The sequence below is a fragment of the Gadus macrocephalus genome, chromosome 11 (assembly GCF_031168955.1).
Source record: "Gadus macrocephalus chromosome 11, ASM3116895v1".
NCBI lineage: Eukaryota > Metazoa > Chordata > Actinopteri > Gadiformes > Gadidae > Gadus > Gadus macrocephalus.
Window position 1 is genome coordinate 10,241,455 of NC_082392.1, and position 12,581 is coordinate 10,254,035.

At 45.2% G+C, this 12,581-nt stretch overlaps 1 protein-coding gene across 1 annotated transcript; it reads right to left on the bottom strand.

Annotated features, from left to right (window-relative positions):
* Positions 1–1,639: 1,639 nt before the first annotated feature.
* On the bottom strand, positions 1,640–10,783 carry tp53inp1 (tumor protein p53 inducible nuclear protein 1). Its single transcript, XM_060064212.1, has 4 exons — positions 10,556–10,783; positions 8,548–8,903; positions 5,239–5,794; positions 1,640–5,054 (listed from the first exon to the last, which is right to left on the bottom strand). Exons 2-4 carry the CDS (start codon positions 8,672–8,674, stop codon positions 4,805–4,807), a joined length of 933 nt encoding a protein of 310 aa, XP_059920195.1. The 5' UTR covers positions 8,675–8,903; positions 10,556–10,783; the 3' UTR covers positions 1,640–4,804.
* Positions 10,784–12,581: the final 1,798 nt, after the last annotated feature.

Below are 12,581 nucleotides of genomic sequence, written 5' to 3' on the forward strand. Positions count from 1 at the left end.
TCTCTGGCATAGTTCCAGGAAATGGTTTGATTAACCAAACCCCTGTGACCATTACCATTATCTAATTTTAGTCTTACCTTTCACTGTTTATTCACACATTTGTATTATTGTATTAGACTTGGATAGAGATAGACTTAACTTATTTTGTATCTTATGCTCTATCATTGCTTTTGCAATCTGACAATGTTAATTTTCTATGACCTTTTTGAATCTGGGAAGAAATGGTATTAGCCTTACAAGCTGTTTCGAAAATCTGCCCAATATGACATCACACGCCCACTAGTGATTTCATATGAGGCCGATTTTCGAAACGGCGTGTAAGGCTAATCACACTCACACCTGGTGGTATAATACGTCCCCTTTAACCCTAGCACATTTCATTAAAGGGCCATATTATACCCCCAGGTGTGAGTGTGATTAGTCCTTACAAGCCGTTTCGAAAATCTGCCCCATATGACATCATTAGTGGGCGTGTCCACCTAGATCTGTGCTGGATAGATCAGTCTATCAGCCAACCAAGTGGACTGAAGTAAACGTTGCTCATCTATCCAGCACAGATCTAGGTGGACACACCCACTAATGATGTCATATGTGGCAGATTTTCTAAACGACTTGTAAGGCTAATCACACTCACACCTGGTGGTAGAATATGTCTCCTTTAAGACAAATCATCTCCTTCAGTTGGTGGGTCAATGCTGGGGGGTCTCCCCTGGGCCGGAGGGAGAGGTCTCCATGCAGCTGCTCCACCTACGCTCCCATTTACATCACATATGAGCACACAAAGCTCCACAACTCAGCCCACAGGCCATACAGGGGAGGTTTGTTTAGACATTTCAAATGAAAGATTGGTCCAATCTTTATATTTCTGTATTCCATATCTGAGCTGTTGTACTTCTGCCACTGGGGTTTTAATGCAACAGAGCAGCAGTTAATGTGTTGGGCAAGTATGAAGCAATTCAATGTGAACCTCTGAGTTACAGCTAGGCTTGTCTTACTAGTCAAACTCCATGGCTGCCACTTGATTTTAAACACAGTGTGCAATTATTAAGGGAACGGGGGAAGGGACATCTATAGTAAAGATTCGGGGGCCCATTTACACCCAACTGATTTTTTTCAATACTGTCAATAGAAACAAACACAGGATTATGTGTATGAAAACATTTATTGTAAGTCATTCAGAGATCACATGTATTAACTGTAATAGTTTGAACATAGATGACCCTACGTTTCCGTTTCTTACCATAACAGAACAAACTGTTCAGTCTCATGTCTAAAACACAAAAGACCAGATATGTTGATAAATAAAACAATATTCCCACAACTTTTTTTTTTCTTTTGGCAAAGTGCTGCATTATTCCAGTAAACTACATAAAAGCAAAACAAAAAAAGTAACACTTGATGAGAAACAAAAATGCCACAAAATATTCTTCACACGTATTTGAAAACAAGAGGAAACGGGCTTGCTACATCGTTTTGTTTGTCTATAAAAGCTGTACAAGGATTCATGGGGGGGGGGGGGGGGGAGTCACAGAGAGGGAGAAAGCTACCTCCAGTGGTGCATAGTTTTAGCTTTGACGTCTGTAGATCTGTTGAGCATTTGTTTGTCTGTGTGTGTGTGTGTGTGCGTGTGTGTGTGTGCGTGTGTGTGCGTGTGTGTGTGTGTGTGTGTGTGTGTGTGTGTGTGTGTGTGTGTGTGTGTGTGTGTGTGTGTGTGTGTGTGTGTGTGTGTGTGTGTGTGTATGTGTGTGTCCAATTCAGGACACAACGTTGAGTTCAAAGTTCTTCAGTGACACATTGTTGACGACAATGATTTGTCCCCGGGAAGGCACGTGATCCGTGACGGCAGAATTTCAAAGGCATTGAACAAAAACAATACAAATCCCTGTTGGTTTCATGATCCACATATGACCATTGAGCGGTGGACAGAAGAGTTCAAAATAGGCCTCCTCCTCCTCCCAGAATTCCCTTGGAGAAAAACAAAAAAGTAGGAGACAATCGCCAAGCAACGCTTCTTTTTCTCCTGTCCCTCACAACTTGTAATTATTATTTTTTAAAACATTCCAACGCAATGTGAAAAGATCAAGACGGCTCTATGACGACCACAAAAGGTTGATCACATGTACGCTTCAAAACGAAAAGATTCAATACAACAGTGAGAGTCACTCCACGAGCAATACATGTATGTACACTCAACCATACTAACACATAACACAATTTGTTTGTGCCTATGTGCCATGCTCTAATACACATGGGCTAGGCTTTCTTTTTTTAGTTTTTAAAAGGTATGTGCTATGATCACAGAGGTGGACAATGTAAGAAAAACAAGCCAACAGATTTGAATAGAAAACATGAATATGGATAATAACTGACTGGACTTGGACTGACTTGGAGTTTTAGAACTTCCACTTCAAATGGTGTCCGTACTAAATTATTAAATCTTGTAATGAGCCCAGTAATCTAAACAAATAAAAAAGTGTAACAAAATATTTTTGTTAGATTCTGTTCATTCACTTGTCATGGTCACATAGCTGAGAAATTGCTTTAAAAAAGAAGGGAATTTGCTATTTCAATGTAATGTAGTGCTACTTGTAAGAAAAGGTACATTTAAGACTGAATACCTGATTCAGTGGTCTGTAAAGATGATTATAGACATATTTTTTTTGCAGTGTTGCTGGGATCCTGAAAGACTATTGTTTGTTTTCACACAGCAACCACCCTTTAGCCCAGACATAGTAAGCAAAAAATAACAAAGTAACTACAGTACAAACGAGTACTTTAAAGTTAAAGATAGTTGCAACTTTTTTGGTTTTCAAATATTTTACCGGTCAACAGAAAATGTGAACTAGGTTAGTAACTTAAAAGAAATAAAAGGCATACAATTACAACTCTTAACCATATGAGGTACACCAAACAAAACAGATACACGTTGATAAAAGACCAACCATTTCCCTCCATCTTACAGTTGATTGAGAGCTTAAGAAATCTACTTTCACAGTCCTGGGACCAATCAAATCTTTTGAGACGCGCAGGGAGACGATCCCTGATTACTAACATTTTATTAGGGATCTCAAACTGGGACCAGAGTCTGGAAGGCCCCCATGTGAGACAATTATCAGCCATCAAGTATTGGTGACTGTCCGTGACCCTGAGAAGTGGACTGCAGATATACTTTTATAGAACACAACAATATAGTAATGAGAATAATAAGGAAAAAAATATTTTTTCATTTTCTTTTACCCACCGCTAACAATTCTACGACCATGCAACAAGCTGCATACTAACGTGACCAGACATAACCAAACATGACCAAACATACCTACTCAAGATAACAGACGCATATATACCATCTTCATACTGATATGTAATATTTTTTCCTTTTCAAAAATATTTTGGAAGTTTTTTTTCATTTTTAAATACGTTTTTACATTTCTTTTTTTCTCAAAGCTACCATTTAAAACAATGTGTTAAGTGATATTTAACCCAGTAATATTTACCTCTTATTTTTTAAAAATATTTTCAAAGATTACTGAATTAAGAAGTCCAAGGCGTTCTTCACCTAAAAGCCCATGGAGAGCCCGACCGAGAGGGGTCATTACGTCGATGTCAAGTATGTCCATAAATAAACGTTGAAGGATGCAAAGAGGATGCAACCGACAATGGATGCCTAGAGCAACTATAGAGTGAGGTGAAAGCCTCCAAAACTCAATCTTTCAGGAGGAGAGATTAGACCTTAGGCCTGCTCCATGGTGCCGGTCTCAGAGCAGATCTCAGTCCAGCCCTGGTCTTAAGCCGAGAATGGCCTGCCCGTTTCACTCCTTCCGACTGTCTGCTGCATCTTTCTAACAACAGGATTCCCTGTTGTTCCCTAATCTCCGCCAGTGGCTGCTGGTGCACACTTGACCTTGTGATTCTATGTATCGTATTGCACTGAACAATTTGATTGTATACTGTGTTTTTCCCCCTACCTTAGCTGCAGGGGAGAAGGCGAGATCTAGTCAATTTGGGATTAACACACAATAAGAAACAAAGGGGCGGTTTAGCCTAACTAAAGTAAAAGCCTCCTGCTGTCCAATCAAGTTTCCCCAGAGCGTTGCCAAACGTATTGCGGTCCCCTCACCCCCCTGATTCTATACAACCTCTGACTGACATCACAAGCCCTCCCCCAAACTCCTATCACATGATCTATCTGTGGCTGTCCTGGTATGGAGACGTTGTATGTGCCAATAATTAAAGTGACCTACAGCATTGATACTAAAAATTATGGAGTCCATGAAGAAGAACAGGTTGCTTCCTGGGAGGTGGGCTCAGGACAGTTGAGACTGACAAAATGGCCGGTGTATAAAAACGATGGGCGATGGATTGGGGTGATTAGAATGCCAGACATTTTTCTCACATCCCTTCTTTTAGGAATTAATCTGATGTATTATGGATGGATGGATGGATGGACATTTGCACAGTAAATTCACTTTTAGCCGCTAGCCTGTGAGTTCTGTTTATTTTCCCTTGTTTCGAGCCTAACCGAGCCCACCAATATATCTGATCTAACTCCTCTAAATTGTCCCAAGCCAGATATTCAAGTAGGGTAGACCAACCAGATGGAAAGACGTGCATTGGTGTGTTTTGTTTTGGGGGTGAACGACATGGCTCTTTCTCTGGCAGAAGGCTGGTTATGGTGTCTTTCCTATACGGACATGATCTTCATACTGGATTGTATTCTTGGTTGAACGCTGGGAACTGATGATGATGGTGATGATGATGGTGATTGTAATGAGGACAACACGGTGGGCTGCGGCCCCAGGACCCCTCAGTAGTTGAGGTGTCTCTGGTTGGGCTGGTGGAGGTACATGGTGTTGGCCCTGCCCTGCTTGCTGGTGGCCGGTAGGCAGAGCAGGTTGCCACGCCGCATGGCGTTGCGGGAGAGGGGCTGGCTGCGCTGGGCCCGCCGGCCCCGGGTCTGCCCCTGCTGCTGGAGCAGGCTAGCCCGGGCGGAGAGCGCCGCCGCGAAGCAGGTCGCGTGGAGGCTGGGGCGACGCTGGCTGTCTGCTACCTCCGGCCTGCAGGGGGCAACGTAGAGCAGAACAGCGCTCAGGACATTGACTCATGAATACCAAAAAAAACGATGATATTTAACTATTAACTATTACTATGACTATAACTATAACTATTATTTCACTTTAATAATTGACTTAATGATTAAGGAGGCTTTGGATAAATGCTGCTAAAAAACATGAGTCCTACCGGTGGCGGGGGTTGTCCAGGGAGCGTCGGCCCTTCTCCTTCCCAGGCGAGGAGCAGGGCGGCCCGGCCAGGCCCAGGCTGCGGTCCATCTCCAGGTTGAGGGAACGGGGCAGGGGCTTCAGGCTGAGCCGCGGGGGGCTGTGGTGTGCGTAGACGGACATGCTGGGGTGCTCGATCAGGAGGTTCTCCAGGGGACTGGTCTCCAGCTGGATGTTCTTGCTGCCCCGGCCTGTGAAGCACGGGGGAGGGGTCACAAACCAGCTCTCCTCCAGGGCGCAGGCCCCCAGACGCAGGAAACCCCCATCCTCCTCCTCTTCCTCCTCCTCGTCTTCCTCTTCGTCCGCCCCCTCGTCGTCGGCCTCGTCCTCGGGCCCCCCTTCTGCGTCGGTGTCGGCCATGGAGTTGAGGGAGGTGCAGGAGGCGTATCGGACGCTGGGCGTGGCCATCGGCGAGGGGATCATCACCAGGTCTTCCTCGTCGTCTTCCTCGTCCTGGCCTGCAGGCCCAGCGGGACCACCGGCCAGGCCCGCACCGCCCGAGGTTGCCCTCGCGTCTCCTGCACAGAGAGACAAACATGAACCCGAATGAAAAGGAAACCAACATGGAAACAGGACATATCTGAAAATCAAGTCAAAGTAAAGGGAGCTGGTGTACCATGGTACCCACAAAATATATGATCGGTTAGAATCCCTTAAACTTTTGTTTTATACGTGTGGTGGAAAAAAATCCGAAATCCACATTTGCCAGAACTTGGCTCTGTGCCAAAATTGTGCAGCGGTTCCAGTCGTACTCAGACCCTCTACCTGCTATAAACGCACAGTCAAAGGGTTCACCCAGAAACACAGGGCCAGAACCGCAACCTTTAGGGACTTTGATCTCAGTATATCCTATAGGCCGCCTTACCAGCAGGGGGCATTGCAGACTGAATTTTTTTATCTCTGAGCTTTATACTACAAGACATGAAGGCAGACCCTCTTAGTACTGCCTCCTTGCCTTTGTTTTTTTTCAACTCTAACATGCCCAGGGTGCAGGCCATCAGTAACCACTTAAAAGTAGTAGTAGTAGAAGTACAGGCGGTCGTCAACCGTACAGAGATGCGTGTGGACAGTGGCGGACAGCCAGGCTTGAGTTCTGCTCCTAGTGCTGGAGGTCTGCAGGACTCTAATAATAACCCACTAGGCCCATACACAGAACTGAAATCAAACAGGGATGTCTGGTCTTTCTCCAGCACAGATCCTCCATTTTAACTTACACTTGCAAACAAAGACACCCATGGCCCTCGTTCTGATTCTGTGAAGATTTGTTATGCTACTGTGCTAAATGTTTGTGTGACCATATGCATTGTGGGGCAGGATAGTCTCGTCAGTGGTTAGGGGGAGTCACAGCCGAAGTTGTATGGGGTCAAACCTGAAGTTCAGCAGGATACCTTGCCCTACATGCTCCTTAATTAACTATCTAAGAGTTGATTTGTGTGTGTGTGAGACATTATTCAGCTAGCGTGCATCCCATTGTCTGTTTAGAGCTCACATTGGTGTCACGTGACACCGCCTGCCTGATCTTAAGGCCGTCATGCAGGTGGCGCCTGCACAGGGCACTTTGTTTACCGGCAAGCTGCTGTGTTTCCGAAAAGCAAGGAGCCTTGTTGATGATGCTGTTCTGTCCCCAAGCACCACACTAGGGCACTCCCAACAGATAACTGCCTCCCTAAACCCTGTCCCAAGCAATTAGCATGTAATCCTGTCAAGAGTGTGTGTCAGAGACAGCTGTTAAACTCGCATGCACAGAGAAGGCAGCCTGTACTTCCAGAACAAAGCATTGTAGGGTAAGAGGCCTGGTGGATGGCTGTGATCCTGTGTCGTGCATTGAATGCGGACAGGGCTGATGAACAGGTGCTATTGGGGAACAGAACATGTGCAAGGAGGTATTCTGCATTAAAGGACTTCCAAACATTTTTTTGTAAAGAGAAATGACAATTTTTTTGATGTCCATGATATCCGATGATATATCCGTGACAGGGTTAAATGGAAGGAAGACATGCAGGGCACCAGACATGCAGGGCACCCGACACGTATGCAGTGCAACACAGATCCCTTCCCGAGATAACGGCTAGGGGAGGGCAGGTTGGATCAATCACTGATTAACAAGCGATTCTCGGGTGGTGCTGGAGCCACTGGTGTGGAGTTAAAGACCTTAGCAGAGGGAGCGGGAGCGCTGCGCGTCAGTATGGGAGCTGGGAAAACACTCCGCAAAAGGTAAACAGACGCTCCACTTCAACTCACCACAATCCACAATGGCCACAAGGCTATTTGCTCCGCAAACTAACCCAGTGGCTGTTTTTAAAAAGGTATTATTAAAATCCTTCAGGTGTGACGGCAGCACCAAGTCTGACCACCCAGACCTGCGCTACAGGTGTCATGGGCTGTTTTGAGCTCCTGCGCAGCACTTATAATAGATCGCCTTCCCATAAATGTACGCGCTAGGCCAGCTACCTCTGGCCAGCTACCTCTGGCCACACAGGAGGCTATATTTAACCCCCCGGGGTTCTCTGGGGCTTTGTCTGACCAGGTCGCTCCAACGAGCGGAGTTTCAGGGACAGGCACAGAAGACCCGCCCCTCCACAATTTGAGACCCCTCCCACTACCTCCGAGGTCAACAGGGGATGGGGTGGTGGGCATCTGAGGATATTCACAGTCCGTTGAAACTAGAGATGGGGTCAGATGGGTATAAGGGAGGGTTGGGAGGTGGTGGTGGGGCAAGTCTGGACCAGACTGAATACCTTGCCAAGATGTTACCTTGGTCAACCCCTAGGTACTGTAGGTCTGCTTCCACTTGAGCCCTGTGAATGCCTTATTAATGGCTTTACTTAGTTATACAACGTTCTCTGTAAAGTGTGTGTTTATCTGAAAATGGGAAACATGGGCAGGGAGGAGGCACAAAGAGGTTTGTCTGTCTCAGTCTATATAAAACAAGGGGCACATTACGTTTGTGCTTGGGCTCCTGGCGGTCTGTGATGTTTTGCGTGTGTCTACTGGGATATTTGTTGCCGGCGCCGCCCTCTCTGGCATTGTGTGTAATTACAGGACTTTGTGTTCCCAACTGCCCAACGTAACGGCCTTTTGTCTCCTGTCCTACTCGTAAATACCAGGTATTTACGCACGCAGAAATACGCAGAAAGACAATAATACAATGAATGTAGATAAAAAATAAGCATGCTTGATGCTTGGAGTTTCAGTTAAACTAGTTGTACAAGAGTGTGTGTGTGCGTGTGCGTGTGCGTGTGTGTGTGTGTGTGTGTGTCGAGGCACTCACCCAGATAGTCCACCAGAATCCAATCGTCATGCTCCTCCTCGTCTTCCTCACTCTGTCCTGGCCGATCGAGTTGACTCACATCGTCCTCATCGTCCCCGAACAGAGCGCTGGCGAACCTCTGGAACATCCCGGGGCCTTGGGGGGCGCGCGGGGGCCTGGGTTTGGGCGGGGGCCGGATTTCTGGCTCATCAGCTGCCGGTTCCTTAGCTGGGAGGAGGCTCCGTGGAAGGTGCTAAAGTGCATCAATGTGTTTTGGTCTGGGATCATACGAGGCTCAGAAGAGGGCAGGGTCTGAACATGTTCTCTTCAGGCCCAGGCGTCTCCTTAATCAGTGCAAGATACAGTACAACAAGGCCCTGCGTGGAGACAGAGTGTTTGGGTTACAGACCAATCAGACGTAGGAAAGGGTCACGTGGACGATCTAAATACACAACACCATCTGATACAATAACATGTTTATAACATGTTTAAAACGGATTCTGCCTTATCAGGAAACCCCTATGGCTATTATGACAACACAGTGGTGCATTATCAAAAAAATCAAAATCACATCCATATCATGGCGCCCACACCTGCACACTTATCTATAGCCAATGGGCACAGCTGATACGGAATAAAGCATTTTTTCCTAAATCCGTTTCTTGAGCTTATTTGCATGCAGCAGCCTACATTTACATGGAGGTGTGCGAAGTACATTTTTAGATGAAAGATAACAAAAGATATCCAAAACCATCCGGGCAAAACACATAATCGAGCCTTTATTTTCGATGTCTTTGTTGTCCTTCAGGTCTGGGTAGCAAGAGGCAGACACCAATAATGGGTCATCTTCTACTTTTCAACTACCCGAGAAGAATACGTATTAGCGTAAAAAGAAGGCTGCGTAGTTATTAGTCAACTAAAGATAATAATGAATCCCGTGTGTCATCTGCCGTCCGTCGAGCGGTTGACTGTCAGGTTCTGTACGCCTGTTCAGACAGTGCAGTTGGCAGAGCTGGCACGAGCCTGAGCCTACTCGGTTTATAAAGGGGCCGATCCGATGCAGCTGGGCTATGGGGTCGGCGGACAAGGATGGCAGTTAGTAGGCCTTCGTCCTGACGAACAGCAGAGTTTTAATCTTCTGCACCTGTTCCGCTGTAAAGCGATTCATTCACGCTGTTTTTTGCCTCGATTCAAGAGGCCACTGACTGGATGCGCTGCACTTAATGCGATTACAGGCGAGCGCCGGTTTAGTATCATCGTCTGCATAATGTGATGCACAACCGAGAACAGCCGAGGCCCTATATATCCAGGACAATGTCGGCTCTGCGTTAAAGATGGTTTAGCATGACCCGAGTGGCTAAACAACAGCAGGCCTTGTGTTTACATGCCAAGGTCGGTACAACAACATACATTACGTAATGGTCTACATTCTGTCGTGAGTATGCGAGGAGAAGATGCAAGGCAAGCACGCTCACGCACGGTGAGCATTTAACGACCAAAGTACTGGGCATGTCTGGATCGAGAAATACCTGATTTTAACAGGATTAATGACTGTGATGACCGGACAAAATTTAAAATAGCAGAGCATATCGGGTGGTGTCTGGGCCGGGCCAGGGACCGCCTCCCCTGGGTTCGGCGGCGGGCTGAGGAGGAGGAGGCTGCTCTGTAACCCTACACTCGTTGGGCGTAATGTAGCTTGTTTAGCGTTAAGTTTTCTTTAGCTACATGTCGTGCTATTTTAACCAACTCGTTATTTTTAAGCGGTAGACCTTCCCGTGGGTTTGCTCTACCTAACCCTGTGCATGATGAGGGCTGATCGGCCGAATAGCGCATCGATATCCGAACATTTCTGAGCAGGCCTCTCGGATCTATTGTTCAACATAAAAGCACCCGTTCACTTCCGAAGGTGGTCGGTTCGGACCCACGGTCTACCCCCCCACACTCTGATCGATGCGAAACAATAGTTATCATTTATTAAATGGTCAAAAATAAAAGGTGATGGTTAAGGAGACAAAGAACAAGCACTCACCTGCGGCAAGGAAAAATGTAAACTGTTAAAAAACGAATGATTTTCAATATAAATCCTTGTTAAAGAGGTAGATTACTTGTTTGGATAATATAAAGACCGTGGTTTCTTCGCAGAAGAAATAAAAATATTTTATTGGGGACTATACATTCGGAGTCAATGTTCGTTACTTTTCTCGCCGTTTCCGAAGTCCCAACTGCTAGCTTTGTTATTGTTGTGGAGTACAGCTGATCGGTGCGCCCGCCTATGGGAGGGACGAGTCGTAAATCACAGAGCCAATCAGTGGTCGCTATTTGCTCTGAGTGACTGTCACCAACGCACGTGACAGACTCCAGAAAAGGGCATGCCTTGGCAAAGCACCGTGAGGCTCTGGGAGTGCCTCGCAAAAAAAAATGTATGTATTAGGAAATCTTTTTTTATTTTTATATATCCAAAGCCAAATATATATTGGGAAAAACACTCATTCAACACAACTTGGTTTAATTTCTTGAGTAAGACCACGCTAAATAAATAGTAGCATAAGGTAATTCTACCCGTGGCTTTTAAATTTGCAGTTACTCAGTGATAAAACGCCTGACGTATATGGAAAACAGGTCCGTACCTATAAGTTTGACCTTTCTTCTGTTCTCTATCTATTTAAAAAATGTATAAAGGATATGCAGAGGGATGCCTCTTAAAAAGCAATAACCAACTCATCTGTTATTGATTGGCCAGAAAAAAAAAACGTGTGCCTAAACCTCGGCCTACTCTATAAACATTCAGCCCTACTCGCTTGGAATTTGAGATTTGATAAGAGCTGGATGTTGAGGGAACGGCCCACAACCCCTACTTTGTGTAGGGTTTTGTCTGGGATAGGCCTATATTAATCATGCAAGACTATGAAACTAACGTGTGGTATATGTCAGTTGCAATTTTTCAATCTACCATAACACATATTGATTGAGTATTTCATTAGATGGATGGTAGCTGCATGCATCCATTTTACACACTAACACAGCATACAACATACACATTTTTAGGGATGTTGAATTGGAGAAGGACCTCATGACCAGGAGGATGGTGAGAGGACAGGGCAGACAGAAAATCTAGGTCAGGGGAGGGTTTCAGATAGGTCACCCCCCTGGCTTGGAGAATTGGGGGGTAGGGCTTATCTCTACAGTCTGGAGGACAGGACACAAGCTTAGGACAAAGACCTCCTAAAAAAGCTGATGAACCACCGCTGCTGTCATGGGAGCTTTGGTTTTCTGACCTGGCCTGTCGTCGCAGGCCCACACTTCTCTCTCTCTGCTCCACCCTTGACCTCGTCACCCATTGTTCTTCCAGGTGTTAACATTTTGGGCTGCTTAGTAAAATAACCATCTGGTGTATCTTTTTGTGTGGAGTCACCGTGCATATGATAGAAGTACATTGTTGATAATACTCTACATCTACAGCCATACTAAGTGAGTTTAGGAAAAGTTTAGTTTTACAATAGATTAATAGATTATGTATGAATGAATGTTATACATTTATAGGGTAATATGATGCAACATTGCATAATGTCTTAAAATGTCCTGAAGATTCTCAATCATACAAAACGTAACATTAAATACAAAAACTTGATTATAAATCATTGTTATACATATATAATAATATACACCAGTATATGATAACATCAATACTAATCCTAATGATAAAAATACTAATCTAATAATAGTAATGATGATACTTATAATTGTAATGATGATGATAATAATATATTGGATGTATAATAAAGTAGCACCTTTCAGAAAACCTAAGGTGCTTTATTCAAACGCATACCTGAACCTATTGAGATAAAGAAACACGTTTTATTAAACAATCTTCCCTTTCCACAGATGTGCCCGGACAAAGCTCTATGGCAAGCCTCACCCTGTGTGTGTAGGAGCCAGGCAGTTAGGGCAGAGAGAGAGAGAGAGAGAGAGAGAGAGAGAGAGAGAGAGAGAGAGAGAGAGAGAGAGAGAGAGAGAGAGAGAGAGAGAGAGAGAGAGAGAGAGAGAGAGAGAGAGAG